Consider the following 18,767-nt stretch of genomic DNA (forward strand, 5'->3'; position numbering starts at 1 on the left):
TGTGATTGACAGGCAAGCGCCTTCTCTCCGTCACCCCAACGGCACTGGGCACGTGTGGACCTGCCCGTGGTTGGACCCGCGCCCGGGGACAGGCTGATCGGGCCTGGCCTTCCCCCGGCTTCCTTTCCGTCACTCACAACCAGTGACGTCGCCCCGGCTTTGGACCACCTGCCGCTGTGAGCTGTGGCGAAGCGCAGCCACAATTAAAACCAATTAGACTATCGAACCCTGTGAACAGGCCGTGATCTCAGGAACACGGGCACGCCGCCCTGAGCACGCGGCCTCCTCCTTGCGGACACCTCTGCCCGGTGTGGGTGTCTGTCCCGCAGACTGGGGCTTGGCGCTCAGGCCCCCCACAGCCCCCCGACTCCGAGCTCAGAGTCCCGGGTCGGCGCTGGCGATCGGCGGCGGCGGGAGAGTCCACGCCGTGGAAACGGCTCACACCACCGTCCGGGCTCTGCCCCGGGGCTGGCTGTCCGTCCCGACCACACACCCTGGCGACGATCGTTTGCTGTGTTTTTTTGGAAATATTTTTACTGATTTCAGAGAGGGAGGGAGAGGGAGGGACACCAACGATGAGGGAGAATCATGGACCTGCCGCCTCCTGCACGCCTGTGCCCGGGCCTGTGCCCTGACCCGGAACCGAACTGTGACCTCCTGGTTCATAGGTCGACGCTCGACCCCTGAGCCAGGCCGGCCGGGCTGACCGTCTGCCATTTACACCAGAAATGAAAACGGCTCATTGAAAACTGCGGGTGGACTCAGTCTCGTTAAAAGCAACAGCGCGCCGCTCCCCGTTACCGTGAATGACGTTTTACAAGAAGGAACTTTCCTCCCGAAACCAAGTCTCCGTGAGGAGGGGACGTGGTGCTACGTTGGTGCAGCCCCTGCGCTGGCCCCTGGCTCCTGCAGCTCCGGGGCCGTGGCCCCAGAGCCCCCGCGGGGGACAAGGAGAGGCCGGCTTCGCGGACGATGCGGGGGGCGCAGGAGGGGGGAGCGAGGGGTCTCCTTGGGCGCAGCGCCCCGCGGCAGGCGGCGGCTTCCGACGGTGGGAGAGCCAGCGGCCGTGCTGCCCGGGGCTCTGGCCGCTCTCCGTCCGCCGCCCGTGGACGCCACGCGTGGTTAGAGTCACGCTGGGCCGCCCGCACAGGACGGGTTTGCTGAGTTGGCAGCTTCCACAGGCCCGTGGATCTCCTGCGGGAAACGTCCTTTGCGGGTCGGGAGGCACCAGGCTCGGGGGGGGGGGGTGGGGGGGACGGGGACACCAGTGATCCACAGTGACGGCCCCGCCACCTGGATTTCCCACCGGACGCAACCCACAGAGGCGGCGCCCACGCCCCACAGCCGCGCACCCTGTCCTGCCAGCAACCGCGTGCCCAGGCCGCTCAACGCCTCTCGGAAAACGGCTCTCCCCCTGCCCCCCCCGTGTGTCCCTCCCCCCGTGTGTCCCCTCCCCTGTGTGTCCCCTCCCCCCGTGTGTCCCCTCCCCCCTGTGTGTCCCTCCCCTGTGTGTCCCCTCCCCCCGTGTGTCCCTCCCCCTGTGTGTCCCCTCCCCCCGTGTGTCCCTCCCCCCGTGTGTCCCCTCCCCCCTGTGTGTCCCTCCCCCTGTGTGTCCCCTCCCCCCTGTGTGTCCCTCCCCCCTGTGTGTCCCTCCCCCCGTGTGTCCCTCCCCCTGTGTGTCCCTCCCCCTGTGTGTCCCTCCCCCCGTGTGTCCCTCCCCCCGTGTGTCCCCTCCCCCTGTATGTCCCTCCTTGTGTGTCCCTCCCCCTGTGTGTCCCTCCCCCTGTGTGTCCCCTCCCCCTGTGTGTCCCTCCCCCTGTGTGTCCCTCCCCCTGTGTGTCCCCTCCCCCCGTGTGTCCCTCCCCCCGTGTGTCCCTCCCCCTGTGTGTCCCTCCCCCCGTGTGTCCCCTCCCCCTGTGTGTCCCCTCCCCCTGTGTGTCCCTCCTTGTGTGTCCCTCCCCCTGTGTGTCCCTCCCCCCGTGTGTCCCCTCCCCCCGTGTGTCCCTCCCCCTGTGTGTCCCTCCCCCTGTGTGTCCCTCCCCCTGTGTGTCCCTCCCCCCCGTGTGTACCTCCCCCCGTGTGTCCCTCCCCCCGTGTGTCCCTCCCCCCGTGTGTCCCTCCCCCCGTGTGTCCCTCCCCCCGTGTGTCCCTCCCCCCGTGTGTCCCTCCCCCTGTGTGTCCCCCCCGTGTGTCCCTCCCCCTGTGTCCCTCCCCTGAGCTACCCCCCTCCCCGCCCTGTCCAGTTCCTCCTGCCTGGGCACGGCCTGGCTCCAGGTGGCCCGAGGGCCTGGGTGCCCGCTGTCCATTGAGGGCCCTCCCCCTGTGTGTCCCTCCCCCTGTGTGTCCCCCCCTGTGTCCCCTCCCTCTGTGTGTCCCCCCCCCGTGTCCCCTCCCCCTGTGTGTCCCCCCCCTGTGTCCCCTCCCCCTGTGTGTCCCTCCCCCCCGTGTGTCCCTCCCCCTGTGTGTCCCTCCCCCCCGTGTGTCCCTCCCCCTGTGTGTCCCTCCCCCCCGTGTGTCCCTCCCCCTGTGTGTCCCTCCCCCTGTGTGTCCCCCCCCCCCGTGTGTCCCCTCCCCCCTGTGTGTCCCTCCCCCCGTGTGTCCCTCCCCCTGTGTGTCCCTCCCCCCGTGTGTCCCCTCCCCCTGTGTGTCCCCTCCCCTGTGTGTCCCTCCCCCTGTGTGTCCCTCCCCCCGTGTGTCCCTCCCCCCGTGTGTCCCTCCCCCTGTGTGTCCCTCCCCCTGTGTGTCCCTCCCCCCGTGTGTCCCCTCCCCCTGTGTGTCCCCTCCCTGGTCTCCTCGCAGAGAACATCTGAGCCATGTGAGCTCTGGGCTGAGGCTGAATAAACTCGTCACTGTCCAGCGTGTTCTCGGGGTGCCCAGCACCCTTGAGCTGCTGCCCGGTCGGTGCTGGGGCCTCCTGCTGGGGTGCATTATTAGGAAACAGGTCAGACCTCCTGGGCCCTGAAAGTCTCTGGGCACCCCTGGGGTTCCTCGGGCCACACTTTGGGAAACAGTGCTCTCTGAGCAGCTTGGGCCCCACGCCGCAGGCTGCTCTCTGTCTCCCTCGCTCTTCACGGTTTCCCCGCCCCCCCACCGCCCAGGGGCCTCCAGCACCTACCCCCGACAGGGTGGTCGTCCCCACTGCACACCACGTCACTGCCCTGGCTGAGTGACCCCCTCCTCCGGGACCTGTCCCTGCACAGGCTCTGCTCTGGGCGGCCAGTCTGGGCCCCTCATCACCCAGTTGCTCCTGTCTGCCCTGGGTGAGCCACCCTGGCCCCACACGCCCCACCCCCTGGCCCCACGCGCCCCACCCCCTGGCCCCACACGCCCCACCCCCTGGCCCCACACGCCCCACCCCCTGGCCCCAGGGGAGCGAGGGGCCTGCAGTGGCCTGGCTGGACCCGCCCAGCGCCGGCCTTCACTCTTCACCTCCTCCTCTGGGTCTGGGCTGCGGGTGGGGGTGGGGGGGGGGGTAGGTGGCGCCCGGGAGAAGGTACAGCTTCCCTCACCCGCCGGCCATGGGGGTGCTCTGACCTGCCGCCCCATCGTCGGAGTTCCTCCTCCCTGGACCCCACTCCCAGCCTGGAGACTGAGCTGGGAGGCCCTTGGCCAGTGTGTGTGTGGGGGGGTGAGTGGGGGGAGGTGGGCACCTGGAGAGGAGACCCCTCAGGTGGCCCCAGGGGAGCGGGCGGGGCTGGCTGCTGGGCCCCCGGTGAGAGGAGGCTGGGACAGGGGTCAGGAAGAGCGGGGCGGAGTTTGGGGCGCGCCTCCTGGGTCCCAGCACGGCCACCCTGCCAGGTTGGGGTGGTCTCGCCCTCCCCGGAGCCGGATCTGCAGTCTGGGTGGCCGGCGGGGAGGGTGGTCTGGGAGGGAGAGGACGCCCCACCCAGACACTCGTCCCGGAGGGAGGGAGGCCGCCGGGTCCGTCCGGAGCGGGGATGCCGGGGGCGGGTGTGGCGCTCGCTTCCTGGGCGCTGCCGGGGGTGGGGGGGCGGAGGGGAGGGAGCAGGCTGGGGCCTGCAGAGGGCCCCCCACATTCCGTGGTGGCCGCTCCGGAGAGTCCTCAGGGTAGGGAGAGGGTCTGGGGGGCGGGGCCCTGCGTCCTGGGGCTTCGCAGGCGGCAAGCTGGCCGGGCTGGGCGCTGGGGCTGGGCCCTCAGCTCTGGGCTGGGCCCCCCTCCGGCCTGTCTGGGCCCCACGTCCTGAGGAACCAGGACCCGCTGTTGGGGGGGGTGGGGGCACCGGGCCTCTCTGCCCCCCCAGCCCGCCTGGCATGAGTGGTGCCGCCTGTGAGGGCACCGGTGGGCAGGGGCCGTCCCCAGGGCTTGAAGGAGCCACTGGTGTCTGGGACGAGGTCTGAGCAGAGGCCAGAGGCCTGAGAGGGGCGGTGCCCCTCCTTAGCCCGGGTTGGGGGGAGCGGGGGGCTGGGCTCCTGGGGCAGCAGGTGAGAGGGAGAGGCGGGCCGGCGGCTGAGTGGGGCGTTGTGAGGGCCTGGCAGAGCTCGAGGGGCAGGGACAGGCAGGCGGGGCCCGAGGACGGGGTGGCACGGTGCCCACCCGGGGGCTGGCCTCGCCTGGGCTAGGTGGGGCTGCTGCCTCATGAGGGTGACGGAGCCCCACGCCGGCCTGCGCTCGGCAGACGTGTCGGGACACGGCTCCGCTCCCACCGCGCCAGGAAGCGCGCCGCTGCCGGGGACCTGGCCGCGATGGGCGGGCGGCCGGGGGAGCCGGGCGGAGAGACCCCTGCGAGGGTGAGCCTGGGTGGGAGTCAGCGAGGGGCCCAGGCAGGAGGGTGGGCGGGGGCCGTGGCTGGCACAGCGGCCTGGCGGGCGGGGCCTCCCTGCGGGAGGAGGAGCCACTGTCCTGAGTGCCCGGCCTGCGGGCTGCTGGGTCCACGCCCCACGGGCTCCTGAGCCAGGACCCCAGGGGCCCCCGGCGGCGTGGCGAGTCCAGGTCTGTGCACCTTGGAGGGAGGACCGGGCAGGGGGCTGGAGCGGGCAGGAGGGAGGGCCGGGCAGGGGGCTGGAGCGGGCAGGAGGGAGGGCCGGGCAGGGGCCTCTCTCTTGGGGCCTGGAGGGAGCCTGTGAGGCCTGGGTGTGAGGAGGGACTGAGGCAGGGCTGCTCTGTGAGGCCCCGGGAGACGGGTTTTCCCGGGAGCCTGAGCTACCCCCCTCCCCGCCCTGTCCAGTTCCTCCTGCCTGGGCACGGCCTGGCTCCAGGTGGCCCGAGGGCCTGGGTGCCCGCTGTCCATTGAGGGCCAGGCCCCGGGAGCTGTGTCCTGGGCATGTAGAGGGCTTTGAGCCCAGGTCGAGGCCACAGCTCTGCAATCTCTGTGGCCATGGAGGAGGCCGGGGAGGAGGCTGGGGAGGAGGCTGGGGAGGGAGCGGTGGGCACCCAGAGGTCTGCGGGAGGGGCCGGCCTGGGGCACAGGAGGTGCTGGATGGAGGGAGAGGAGGAGGAGGGGGCCCCAAGCAGGAGGGGAGCCTGAGCAGTGGCTGGGAGGGGCTGAACTTGGGGGGGGGACCCAGAGGAGGAGGAGGCCTGGGGCCTCTGGGGGTGAGAGTTGGGGGCTTGGAGCGCGGCCTAGTGGCCAAGGGGCAGACGGCAGCCTGGGAGCCAGAGCGGCCCCACTCACTGCACAGACCGAGGGTGCCCACAGGGCCGCGCCGGACCCTGAGCGACCTCAGTGGACCTGGGCGGGGGGGGGGGGGGGCTGTGTGTCCCAGGGGGCAGGTCCCGCCCAGGCAGCGCAGGGGCTTCTGTAAGAGGGCCGCGTCCACGCCTGACAGACCCCCCCCGCACCCCCCCGCCAGGTGACATGAGCTGCAGACTCCATCCCAGCGGCGGGCCCGGGGGCAGAGGGACCTCCTGCTGACAGCGCACCCCAGCTGGTGACCCAGGTCACCCCCCCTCTCAGCGGCTGGCCCACTGCAGAGCCCTGGACCCCCCTCCATGGCTCCCCCACCCGGGGACCCAGGGCCCCCCCTGGGGAGCCGGGGGCCTTTCCTGAGCGCCAATGTCCTGCCTGTGGGTGAGTGAGGCCTCTGGCCCGGCCCCCCCGCCCCCCCCGGGAGCTCTCCGGAGCCGGTGGGCGCCGTGGGGAGCCGGTGGGCGCCGTGGGGAGCCGGTGGGCGCCGTGGGGAGCCGGTGGGCGCCGTGGGGAGCAGGTGGGCGCCGTGGGGAGCCGGTGGACGGGCTGCTGAGGGGGCTCCCAGCAGGTGCACCCTCGCTCTGCTCCGGGTCCTCGGCGCCTCCTGATCCTGGCGGCCACGCCTCCTGGGCAGGGCCTGGTCCTCTCCGTGACCTTTGACCCGTGACCTGTGACCTCCTGAAGTCGGTTGCGCCGGTTTAGGCGACTCTCTTCTCTCTGAGTTTGGAAAGGGGGGGCTAGGAGGTGCGCAGCTGGAGGAGGGGGGAGCCACCACCCAGACAGGAAGTGAGATGTCCCACCCGCCCCTCGCTGGGCTGCCCCCGAGCCCCAGGGTCCCCGCTCCTCTGCCTGCCCACACTCGGAGCCGCACGGTGTGCAGCTGTGCCGGTGAGCGGGCGGGTGTGCAGCTGTGCCGGTGAGCGGGCGGGTGTGCAGCTGTGCCGGTGAGCGGGCGGGTGTGCAGCTGTGCCGGTGAGCCGGCGGGTGTGCAGCTGTGCCGGTGAGCGGGCGGGTGTGCAGCTGTGCCGGTGAGCGGGCGGGTGTGCAGCTGTGCCGGTGAGCGGGCGGGTGTGCAGCTGTGCCGGTGAGCGGGCGGGTGTGCAGCTGTGCCGGTGAGCCGGTGGGTGTGCAGCTGTGCCGGTGAGCGGGCGCAGGCGGGAGCTCTTGTTGGAGGGCGGGGCCCCGCCAGCCGCACAGACGCCTCGAGACGGCTGCGGTCTCCCTCCCGCCGTGTAATTAGCTCCGGGTCCAGCCGGGAGAATTCGCTGCCACCCAGGTGGGAAGTGGGCGCCCCCCGCCCCAAGTTGGCTGCTCTGTCCCGGGTGTTCGGCGCAGGGGCCTGAGCTGAGGCCGCCGATGCCTATGGCGTGTGTTTGCCCGCTGGCCCGGGCCTGGCAGCCTGGACTCAGCCACCCTGAGGGATGGGGGCTCTCAGCCCCCGGGGGCGGGTGGGTACCGTGGGCCCTGGGCTGCTGGGTATATCAGGGGTGACTTCGTCGCCGCCAGGGGGTGGGGCCTGGGCCTGGGCACCATCAGACAGGAAGGTGTCCCCGCTTAGGGGCGGGTTCTGGGTGTGGGGGAGCCCGTCCAGTGTAGGGGAGCCCTCCGGTGTGGGGGAGCCCTCCGGTGTGGGGGAGCCCTCCGGTGTCGGGGAGCCCTCCGGTGTGGGGGAGCCCGTCCAGTGTGGGGGAGCCCTCCGGTGTGGGGGAGCCCCGGCTTCCGGCTTGCTGGGCCCTCTGCCCGGGCCTGCCCCTGGCGGCTGGTGGGTGTGAGGGTGCAGGGGGTGGGGGGAGTGGGGTCCTCTGGCTCAGCTGTCCCGGGAGGCGGGGGGAGAGCGAGGAGGGAGGGTTCGCGTGAGGCCCGGCCAGCCTGTGGGGGTGACGACGGGCCTGCTTCCCGGGGGGCTTGCTCCCCAGGACCCGCTCTCCCTGGGGGCCCTGCAGCTCGCTTGGCAGCGGCTCCCCGGACCGCGGCGGTGGCGGGAGCACTCACACATGTCAGTGTGCGGCTCTGCGTGTGCGTGCATGTTCACGCCGCCTGCGCCCTGCACCCCGCTCGGCCAGCCCGGGCTCGCCCCTCCACGCTCCCCAGATGCGTCCGGACAGGCCTCCACCACAGGGCCCATGTCCGCTCGGAGCTCACAGCCCCCCCTCCCGGCTTCGGGGCCCTGCTCCTCAGCTCAGCCGGGGTGGGGGGAGCGGGGAGCACCTGAGGGAAGGTGCTGGGGGGCAGGGAGGCTCTGGGCCCAGAGACCAGGCCCAGGCGGGGCCCTGGGGGCGGGAGCCTCCAGTCCTGGGTGTGGGGAGGCGGCCGGATCCAGAGGTGACGGTGCCCGAGACGGGCTCCCCTCGACCTGCTGTCCCTCCGGGTGCCCCTCCCCTTCCCGCACTCCCTGTCCCCCCAGGGGACGGCTGGCTATGCTGACGTCCGTCCGGCCAGGTCCTTGCTGGGTGCTGGGCTGAGGGACGGGGCACCTCACCTGGCCCCGGAGGTCCCTCTGGCGGCACCGCTGACCAATGGAGGAGTCCCAGCCAAGAGGAGGGCGGGCCCAAAGCCGGGACTGTCCCCCGGCCCGTCAGGCGCTCCCCCTGTTTGGGCCCGAAGTTCCCGGGCGGCCGGTCTCGGCACGGCCTTGGCCCCTGGCCCTCGGCCCGGAGAGAAGCCCCCTGCTGGCCAGCCTGGGGGTGGACATGTGCACGGCCCCCGACCCGGGGGGTGGGGCTGCGGGGAGGCTCGGGCCCACAAGCAGCCCCCGCCCCCACCCTGCGCTTGCTCACCCCAGTTCTCGGTATCCATGGTAACCGAGGGGGTGTCAGAGCGCCTTAATCCCATTCCAGGGCTCAGGGTTGGGGCGAAGGCAGACGAGCGCTCCCAGGGGCCCAGGGAGGAGGGGGCCGGGGCCGAGTGTGGGGTCTGGTCCTCACCCAGTGCCGGGGCCTGGCACGTGGGCCGCCAGCCGTGCCCACAGCTACAGGCACCAAGGGCCACGCTGGGTGTGGCGAGGCCTGAGCCGCCCGAGGCTGGGCCCCTGGTCCTGACAGCCCCCCCCCCCCCCCCCGGGATCTAGGGCACCCGCCCCAAGATGCCGTGGGTCACGGATGCCGGAGGGGGAGGACCAGGGAGGGGCGGGCGAGGGCGGGACGCAGTGTTGGACCCACCGGCCCAGGGACTAGAGACCGCAGGTCTCGGTGGCGGGACGGGGGGGTGGGGGGGGGTGGGGGCGTGTGCGCTGGGACTGGTGGGGTCCCCACGCAGGGCAGCGCCCGCCTGGGTCACGTCCTCCCGGCACCTCTGGGGGGGCAGGACCGGCACCAGGACGCCGAGGGGCAGGGCCGGGAGGCACAGCTGGGCTTGGAGCCGAGGCCGCCGGCTCAGGCTCGTGGCCGGGCCTCCTGCCCGAAAGGCTGGGAGGTGGGTCCTTTTTCTTCTAAAACACGTGTTTGTATCGACGTCAGAGAGGAAGGCAGAGGGAGGGTCACTGAGCGGCTGCCTCCTGCACGCCCCCCACTGGGGGTCGAGCCCACAACCCAGGCCTGTGCTCTGACGGGGAACCGAACCCTGACCTCCTGGTTCATAGGTCGACGCTCAACCACTGCGCCACACCAGCCGGCCGGGCAGAGTCTGTGTCCTCACTGAGCTGGGGCGTGGGGGCGTGGGGGCGTGCGGACCCGGCTTTCCCCCCTGACACCGTGTTCAGAGCCACCCCCACCCCCGGGTTCTGTTGGGTTCTGTCGGCCGGGCTGGCTTCTCCTTTTCCCGGCTCCGAGGAGGAGCTGAGGGGTCACAGCGGAACGGGAGGGTGAGCTCGCCCCCCTCCAGCCTCCCCTCCGCCTCCGGCCCCCTCCGCGCTGTCGCTGAAGCCTAGCCCCAGGCCTGGACGCACCAGGTCCCCCCTAACCAGGTACCCCCTAACCAGGTCCCCCCTAACCAGGACTCCCCTAACCAGGTCCCCCCTAACCAGGTCCCCCCTAACCAGGCCCCCCCTAACCAGGTCCCCCCCCAACCAGGTCCCCTCTAACCAGCTTCCCCTCTAACCAAGTCCCCTCTAACCAAGTCCCCTCTCACCAGGTCCCCTCTAATCAGGTCCCCCCTCACCAGGTCCCCTCTCACCAGGTCCCCCCTAACCAGGTCCCCCTAACCAGGTCCCCTCTCACCAGGTCCCCCCTAACCAGGTCCCCCTCTCACCAGGTCCCCCCTAACCAGGTCCCCCCTAACCAGGTCCCCCTCTCACCAGGTCCCCCTCTCACCAGGTCCCCCCTCACCAGGTCCCCCCTAACCAGGTCCCCCCTAACCAGCTTCCCCCCTAACCAGGTCCCCCCCTAACCAGGTCCCCCCTAACCAGGTCCCCCTCTCACCAGGTCCCCCCTAACCAGGTCCCTGTCCTCGCTCAGCAGCACGCATCTGGTCAGGGATCAGGCAGAAGCTCTGGGTCCGCGTGCGCCCTCTGGCCTCTGCTTGCAGCTCCGCTGGGACTCGCAGTTCCCATAGTTCTAACCACGGCCACGATCCTGGGAGAGCGAGGCCAGGGTCCGCCTCCAGCCCCCGCCCCCCCCCCCCCCCCCCTCCCCCCCCCCCGTCCCCAAGCACCAGGCTCCGGGGAGAGGAGGGCGGAGTCCTGCTGGTGGTCCCTGCTCTGGGCCCAGCCGCCTGTGCCGGGCACGGGTGCTCATGGCGGTGTGTGGACCTCCGTGGCACCGGGCACCGGGCAGGTGTGTGAGCACAGCCGCCAGTCCTTGACGTGCTGGGCTGACAGGGAGGCCTGAGCCGCCATGGCAACGGGCCCCACAGAAGCAGCGTTCTCCACGACCCAGAGCCGCACGGGAAGGCTGTGCTGGGAAGTGTGGGGCTGGCAGCTCCCACATCCCCCCAGAGCCGTGCGGGCCGGGGATGGAGACCCCGCTCCGCAGGCCGACAGGGAGGCCGGCGAACCCCACTCTGCAGGCTGGCTCCGTCCAGGGGAGGGTCGTGGGCTGCTGGCCACCACGTCGGGGAAAGGGGGCTGGGGGCTGGTCAGCAGGCCACTGGGGGGCCAGCACGCAGGCCGAGGCTGGTTGGACTCTGGGGGTGTGGGCCTGGGAGCTGCTTGCTGTAGGGGAACCTGGTCTTGGGGTTCCCTCGACCAGGCCAGGGGCACCTGGGGCTGATGCACTGACCCGAATGCCTCTGGGCCGACCGGGGCGGGCCCCCCCACCCCCTGCAGACAGGGCAGCAGCTGGGCCAGCTCCCGCTGGGGGAGCTGCTATGCGTTTCCCGGGCCGGAGGCCGGAGGCCGGCTGGCTGTGTTTGGAAGGGGGGTCGGGGAGGGGGTGGCGGGCGGGAGAGGCTTCATGCAGGGGCTGGAGAAGGGCCCAGTGATGGGGTCCCCCGGCGAGGCTCCACGTCTCGGTGGCAGCACCTCCGTGCGGGGAGCCAGGGAAGGGAGCAGCCGCTTGCTGACGGGCTGCGTGCAGGAGGCCATGCACCTGGCCCAGCTCCGAGGCCGCCCCGTCCTGGGCCACGTCCTGGGCCCGATGGAAAAGATGGACAAGCCCCCGTGCCCCCCTCCGGAGGTGCCTCCCGAAGGTCCCCTCCTCCTCTAGTCGGCACCACCTGGGCGCAGCAGCGTGCCCGGCGCTCTCAGGCTGGGGGGCAGCCTGCCCTGGGCTGGGGGCCAGGTCACCCCTCTCCTCCTGAGCCCCTAGGAGGGGCCTGGTGACCCCCCCCCCCCCCCCCGCCAGGCGGCCGTGGCCCTGGGCTGCCCACGCGGGCTCTGTGCGTGGGAGGCGCAGGGAGCCGGCCGCTCGCCGTCTTGAGCTCTGACTGAGAACGGGACGTCTCAGGACCAGATGCTGTGAGAAGGCGACACGCACACTTTCTAAATTTAGCCGCTTGATTGCACATGTACCCAGTTAGGCTCACGGACGGGGGGTGAGAGCTCGTGGTCCCGCTGCGCCGCTCGCTGCCTCTGTGCGTCCCGGGCCCGCGTCCTGGCTGCTGACCTCGGGCTGCAGAAGGTTCCGGAGCCGGGTTCTCGCCAGGGCTGCCTGTTCGGCCCGGAGTAACACTGCCAAAGGCCGTCTCAGGGGCCACGGGCAGCGGGTCAGTCTGACAGGACTCCTCTCTGCCGAGGCCGCCAGAAGCCGGCCCGGCGGTATGTTTGGGGGGCAGTGGGCATGACGCAGCAGGCACCTCAGGATCCTGCTGGGCAGCGCCAACCGGGAGCAGGGCAAAGGCCCGGCAGCCTCTCGAGTGAAATTCTGTGGCTCAGACCCCGGCTCCGTGCAGTCTCAGAGGAGGCGAGTGAGGGAGGAGGGAACCCGGGGCGGCTCCCTGGAGGAGGCACCGTGCCCCAGGCCTTGGAGACCCTGGGTGCTAGGCTGAGGGTCAGAGTCCTGAGACCGGAGCCCGGAGCACCGGTCAGGCCTGTGTCCTGCATCGTGGCAGGTGCACTGGAGGGAGGCCGGAGGCCAGACGGGGGCCGAGGGCAAGCCCCGGAGTGACGTGGGGCGATGCGGGGCTGCGGGGCAGGCCCTGTGTCCTGGCTGCGGACATCGCCCCCTGGTGAGTGTGGGGGGCGTGTCCGCAGAGCAGCCACACGCACAGGCTTCCGCCCCGAGGCGGCAGGCGGGCTGCCCAGAGGTGCCTCTCGCCCCCGGGTTCCTGGAGTCCCTGGCTCGGAGGGAGGTTTCTTTCGTGGTTTCCAATTTGCATTTCAGTCTTGGTTTCACGCAGGAGGAGGCCCGGGTTTCTCATCGCAAAGTGGCCCTGGTTTCCGCCGCTGGCTCTGGCGCTGGCTCTGGCTCTGGGTCTGGGTCTGGGTCTTGGCCACGTGCCTGGGCACCGAGGACCCGGTTCCTGGGGCCGCATCCCAGGGGCTGCCGAGTGTCCCTGTCAGCCCTGCTCCCGGGCTGCGGCTCTGTCCCTGTGAGGAGAGCCGCCCCACCCCTGCTGAGCCACGGGCCCGGGAGGGTGTGCAGGTGGGAAGGGTGGGCCCGGGAAGTGCCCCCACCGGCCGGGCAGTGATGGGAGGGGCTCAGGCTGTCCCTGGCCGGGCGTCGCCGCCCTCTCCGAGGCCCTGTGACCCCAGGAGGCCGTGGGGCTCTGGGCGAGGCCTGCCCGGCCCGGCGTGGCTCCTGCGGGCCCCCAGCGGCCTCAGGAGACCGTCCATCCACCCTCCCTGCGCTCAGCCTCCCTGCCTGCCTCCATCCCTCCCACATGCACCCGTGTCCTCACTCCTGGGGCCCTGAGCTCCTGCTCCAGGTGAGGTGGGGAGGAGAGGAGTGGGGGGCCCCTGGCCGGGGGGGGGGGCACAGCATTCCAGGAGAGGAAGCCAGGAAGTAGCCTTCCCTGAGTGGCAGCCTGGCCTCCGAGGGCAGAACAGCCCTGGGGCGCACAGCTGGGCACAGGGCTGGGAATTGGGGTGCAGCCCTGTCTGGGCGCTGGCAAGTGGGAAGGCTCAGGAGCTCAGCTGGCCCCGCAAGTGCTGCGGTGAGATGCCCTCTGGGGGGTCGGGGGGCGGCCTTGGCTCTGGGAGGGACCCTGAGGCCCGGCCTGGGGCCCAGCACAGGCCCGGAGGCCGCTGTGTGGCGTGGGGAGAGGCAGAGCCTCCCTGGGGGGCAGCGATCTGGAGGAACCTTAGGAATCCGCAGGTGTTTTTCCTGGGGAAACTGAGGCCCAGAGAGGGGCGGGGCTTGGCTGGGGCCACCAGTGGGCCTGCAGGAGCTGGGACAGGGGCCGCGGGGTGTCTCCTGTGAAGTGAGACCCGGACCAGCTCTCCTCCCCCACTGCTGCCCGCTGGGGGGACTGGGAGGGGGCTGGGAGGGAGGGACCGAGAGGGGCTGGGGGGGGTCTGGAGGGTGTGGGGGGAGGGGCCGAGGGGGGCTGGGGAGCTGGGAGGGCGCTGGGAGGGAGGGTCCCGCGAAGGAAGGAGCCTGCAGAATCCAGGGTCCGTCACTGCTTTGGGGCCCCGGGAGGGGCCAGTTTGGGAAGGGGAGGCGGAGAGCCGGCCCCAGGCAGGGGGTCAGGTGGGCGCCTCCCCCCCCCCCCACCCCAGGGCAGGCTGCCCCCCCCCCCCAGCGCCAGGCATTTGTGCAGGTTCCCGCGAGCCCCCGCGTCCTGAGGGCGGTGCCAGGCGGCAGGGTGGCCCGTGCCCGGCCTCAGGTGTCAGGAGGGGACACGGCCCTCGGCCCCCCTCCCAGGTCGCCGCCGGGCGGGGGGGACAGAGCTTGGGTCTGGGGAGGGGGGGGCGGGGGGGGCTGGCCCCACGGTGCGCCCCCCGCTCCCTGCTCCGCGCCCGCCCGGCCCCCTCCCCACGCGGGGCGGGCAGGGGGTGTGTGCAGGCGGCACGAGTGACAGCGCTCCGCTCGGCTCTCCGCGCAGCGCGGCTCGGGGCGCAGAGCCGGTGCGCACAGCCCGCCGCGGGCCGGAGCCGGGAGCGATGCCGCCGGCGCGGGCGGTGCTGCCGGAGCGGGAGCGGGAGCCCCAGGCCGGCCGCTGAGGACGCCCCCCGCCCCCCGCCCCCCGCGCCCCCGCGCCCCCCGCGCCGCCGCCGCCGCCGCGGAGACAATGGACGCGGGAGCCGCCCCGCGGAAGCACAGTAGGTGCCGCGCGCCCGTGACTGCGCCCGCCCCGCCGGGGTCCGGGGTCCGGGGTCCGAGACAGGCGGCGCCGCTGCCCTGGGCGCCGGGTCAGGGAGGGGCCGCTGCTCCCCGCGCTCCCAGCTGCCGGGCCCTGTGCACTGAGCCGCCCGGGGCACCCAGACCCGAGGGGGCGCCATCCCGGAGGGCGGCGGGGCAGTGGGTGTGGGTCGCCGGCGAGTGAAGGGTCCCGGCGCTCTTGGCGCCGCAGGTGGGGCTGAGGGATGGGGGGCCCCTGTGCCAACGCCTTCCCTGGGGCTGTGACTGCTGAGCCTGCTGAGCCGGGTCGGGACGCCCGGCGGACACCCGGTCCCCGGTGGGGGTGCCTGAGGGGCAGGGCCGGCTGGGGCCTCAGGGAGGTGCTGGTGGACACGCAGCAGCTGCCCGCTGGGCACGTGTGTCTGGGCAGCAGGTGCCGTTGCTGGCCCTGAGCCCGGCTCCGGCTGCCCAGCGGAGGGCACGGAGGGCAGGCGGGACCCGGGCTGCAGGGTGCTGGTGGGGGCACCGCTCCCCGGGGCCCAGGCATCCTCCAGGGGACACAGGCACTCGGGACCTGGCGAAGGGGAGACGCCATGGAAACAGGAGGCCGCATCCCCCCCCCCCCAGTGACCCCTGGGGGGGACAGAGGGCCCCTGCCTCCCTCCCAGGCTGCTTCCTCCGTGACCGCCTCTCCGCTCTGCCCGGCCTGTTTCCGCTCACCCTCCTGCCGGCGTCTGAGGGTGACACTCGGCTGCCAGGCGCCTGGGCCATGGCACCCGTGCTTCCGTCACCAGGAGCACACGGCGCCCGCCAGGCCCTCTGAGCCCGCGGGCTCCATCAGAGCTGCAGCCGCAGAGCAAAGGGGAGCCCAGGCACCAGGGGACTCAGGGGAGGGGCAGACCAGAGGTCAGAGGTCACGTCCCCTCTCGGGGTTGAGGGGGACACCGCCAGGGGGCCCGACTCGGGGCCGTAGCCCGTGCCTGAGGTGACGGAGGAAACTGACGCTAAAGACCCCCAGCCGCCCCCGTCCCATCGGACCCCGCACCAACCTCGTAGCCACGGCCTCTGCGTGGCCCTAGGGGGGTGCTGGGGGCTCCGGAAAGGGGGGGGGGAGGCAGGCGTGCGGCAGGCGGAGTGTGTGCTTGTCCAGGTGTGGAGGGTCCCCACGGCCTCCTTCCCCGAGGCCCGGGGCTGGGGGCCCCGTCTGGTCTGCGCCTGCCCCCAGGAGGTGAGAGCCGGCCTGCTGGGGGGCTCCCCAGGGCCTGGTCTGTGGCCCCGACTTCTTGGACCCTGGCCCTTCCAGGGCCTGCGGTGAGCAGGAGGCTAGAGCGGGACTGTCACCCAGCCAGTGCCCCGCCAGGAGGCTGTCCGGCAGGCGGCGCCCCCTCAGCTGGGTCCCCAGGAGCCAGAGGGGCTGGCAGGTGGGAGAGGACCCCCATAGACCCTTTAGGGGTGGGCTTTGAGGGCCAGGAGGCCCTCGGGCCGGCGGCGGAGCGTTCAGGTTACGTAACCCCGCCTGGCACACGGATTGCCGTCGTAAGCAGCCCAGCAGGCCTGACAATACGGGTTGTAATTGGATTTTAATGTTTAATGTCCGCAGCAGACAGAGCTCCGGCCCGTGTGTACAGATTCTGTTACTCTGCGCCGAACAGAACTACTTCGTTAGCTGGGAACTGCCGCGCCCGCCCGCAGCCGACTCCCGGGAGGGGCGTCTGCCTGCCACCTGCTCCGTGGGGGGCAGGTGAGGGGTGGGCTGCCAGCGGGCCTCCTGTTTCTGCCAGGCCAGCCTCCCCTCCCCCACCCGCCACCCTCGTCCACCCAGCCCCTGGCCCTGTTTGCGGGGGGGGGGGGGGGCTGTGTGGGTGACCCCTGGGAGGGGCAGCACTGGGGACCCAGCCACCGGGCCCACTGAAAACCCAGCTTCCGTGGCTGCTGCTCTCGGGCCAGTCAAGGCCCAGCCAGGACTTTAGGCGCCGGGGCCACTGGGCACAGACGGCCCAGGACCCTCGGGGGCTCCACCTGCTGGTCCCCACCGCAGCCCGTCCCCACCGCAGGCCGTCCCCACCGCAGGCCGTCCCCACCGCAGCCCGTCCCCACCGCAGCCCGTCCCCACCGCAGGCCGTCCCCACCGCAGCCCAGCCCCCGGGAGCCAGCGGCGTCAGGACTCGGCAGACCCGGCGTCCAGGGGCGGGAGGTGCACCCGGCCCCTCTGTCTCTAGCTGGTCCTGGCCCGGCAGGAGCAGTGTGTGTGAGTGTGAGTGTGTGTGAGTGTGTGTGTGAGTGTGTGCATGTGAGTGTGTGTGCATGTGTGTGCATGTGTGAGTGTGTGTGTGCGTGTGAGTGTGTGTGTCTGTGTGTATGTATGTGCGTGTGTGCGTGAGTGTGTGAGTGTGTGTCTGTGTGTGCACGTGTGTGAGTGTGTGTGTGTCTGAGTGTGTGTGTGAGTCTGTGTGTGTGCACGTGTGTGAGTCTGTGTGTGTGTGAGTGTGTGTGTGTGTGTATGTGTGTGTGTGCACGTCTGTGTGTGTGAGTCTGTGTGTGTGTATGTGTGTGCGCACACCCGCGCCGCTGCTGGCCCATCACCCCCCCCCCCCCCCCCCAGCGCCGGGGCCCAGGAGGCAGGACGCGGCTCGGCTGCCGCCCTCGGCGTGTCGGGTCTGTTGTGTAACACCCGCATCTCGCATCTCGCGGGGAGGAAGGGCTCTCGGAGACGTTGGTCTCCGCCGCCCGCGGGGCTTTGTCCCTCCCGCTGCCCGGCACAAAGCGACAAAGGAGGCGCCTGGTCACCCGCCCAGCAGAGCGCTGCCCGGCCGGGCTGTGGGGGGCCGGGCCGGCGGGGTGCCCGGCACTGGCTCCAGGGGCTGCGTCCAGCGGGGGCTCCTCCAGCCGCTGGCCCTGCAGTGGGGGTGTCCTCCCTCCTCCGGCACAGCGGCCCGGCCTGCCCCCCGCCGCGCTCCTTCCTGCCGTCTGTGCTCCCAGCAGCCTCCGCACTGACTCAGGGTCCCACCCCCACATCAGCGCGGCTCCCACACCTGTTTCCTCGGCTCCTGCTGCGCCTCAGACCCGGGGGTGGGGGTGGGGCCCCCAGGAGGCTGGGGTGGCACCTGGTCCCACCTGGGCCTGGGAGGTCGGCCTGGGCATCCGCTCCCCTGCGTCCACAGGTCAGCACCGCCTCGCTGCCCTCGGGACCCGGCCGGGTGCGCACGGGGCTCCTGCCTTCCCCCTGAGCGTCCAGGTGCTCGGAGGGGCCCATGGGCGCGGCAGCCGGGACAGCGTGAGGCGTCGGGAGGCGGCCAGGTGACGTGGCTCCGTTTGCGGCCCACGAGGGCCTGAGCCAGCGACCTGCGGGCAGGACGGCGGGGGCCTGGGCGTGGGTCTCTGCCCGCTCCCTCTGCTCAGCCCGGCCTCGCAGCCGGACGCAGGGGGCTTCCCACCTGAGTGGGCGCCTGGCTCTCCCCTCCCCTCCCCTCCCTGCCTGCCCCCCCCCCCCCCAGTCTGACCAGGTCATGGAGTGAAGTGGGCTCCCTACAGCCTGGGGAGGCTCCAGGGCCGTGGTCCTTGTCCCGCCGCCCCCTGGGCCGCCAGCCCCGAGCGGGCACAGCACCACCTTCTCAGGGGGCGTCCCTCTTCCTGACCCCACGTGCCCACCGCCCAGCCCTGCCTCCCGGTGCTGGGGTGGCCAGGCCCACAGTCAGGGCCTCACAGTCCAGAGGCCGGCACCCGAGATCCAGGGTGGGCGGGGCCGGCCCCCCCCAGACCGCGTCTCCAGCTGCTGGCGGCCCAGGGGTCCCTGGCCGTGGCGCCCGTGTGTCCCCTCCACCCCTCTTTCCGTGAGGACACTGGTCAGGCCCCTGCGTGACCCCGGGTGACCTGTTTCCAATGAGGTCGCCTTTGCACGTTCTGGGTGCGGATGCATCTTTGGGGGCCACCACAATGGCCCCCCGCGTCCAGCTGCGAGGCCGGGCTGAGCAGAGGGACCGGGCAGAGACCCACGCCCAGGCCCCCGCCGTCCTGCCCGCAGGTCGCTGGCTCAGGCCCTCGTGGGCCGCAAATGGAGCCACGTCACCTGGAGCCACGTCACCTGGCCGCCTCCCGACGCCTCACGCTGTCCCGGCTGCCGTGCCCATGGGCCCCTCCGAGCACCTGGACGCTCAGGGGGAAGGCAGGAGCCCCGAGCGCCCCCGGCCGGGTCCAGGGGCAGCGAGGTGGGTGCTGACCTGAGGTGGGTGCAGCCCCGGCAGTGGTCACGCTCCCGCCCACCTCACCCTCCGCCTCAACCCCTGGGAGCCAGAGGCAGGGCCCAGCTCGCACCTCAGGGCCACGGGGACTGGCGGTCGGTCGGCTGGCTGCCTCCTTCCCCTCCCGTCTCTCCCGGGCCGGGCTCTGCAGGACGTGAGGCCAGCAGGTCCTGGGGCTCCCGCTCCCTCAGTGATGTCTGCTCCCAGATCCTGCCAGCCGCTCGTGACCGCCCCCGGGGAAGGCGGCAGGGGTCTCCCTACCCCGTCTCAGGAAAGCCGGGCCTTTG

The 18,767-nt window shown here is 72.3% G+C and overlaps 1 protein-coding gene across 1 annotated transcript in view; it reads left to right on the plus strand.

The window, feature by feature from the left end:
* The first annotated feature begins 4,699 nt into the window (after window positions 1-4,699).
* PLCH2 (phospholipase C eta 2) overlaps window positions 4,700-18,767 on the plus strand; it is a 52,880-nt gene continuing 38,812 nt past the window's right edge. The window contains exons 1-2 of the mRNA XM_054720772.1: window positions 4,700-4,749; window positions 5,812-6,029. Of these exons, the coding sequence (XP_054576747.1) occupies window positions 5,951-6,029 (79 nt within the window). The 5' untranslated portion in view covers window positions 4,700-4,749; window positions 5,812-5,950. The remainder of the gene's footprint in view (window positions 4,750-5,811; window positions 6,030-18,767) is intronic.

Source organism: Eptesicus fuscus, chromosome 9, assembly GCF_027574615.1.
Source record: "Eptesicus fuscus isolate TK198812 chromosome 9, DD_ASM_mEF_20220401, whole genome shotgun sequence".
Classification (NCBI taxonomy): Eukaryota; Metazoa; Chordata; class Mammalia; order Chiroptera; family Vespertilionidae; genus Eptesicus; species Eptesicus fuscus.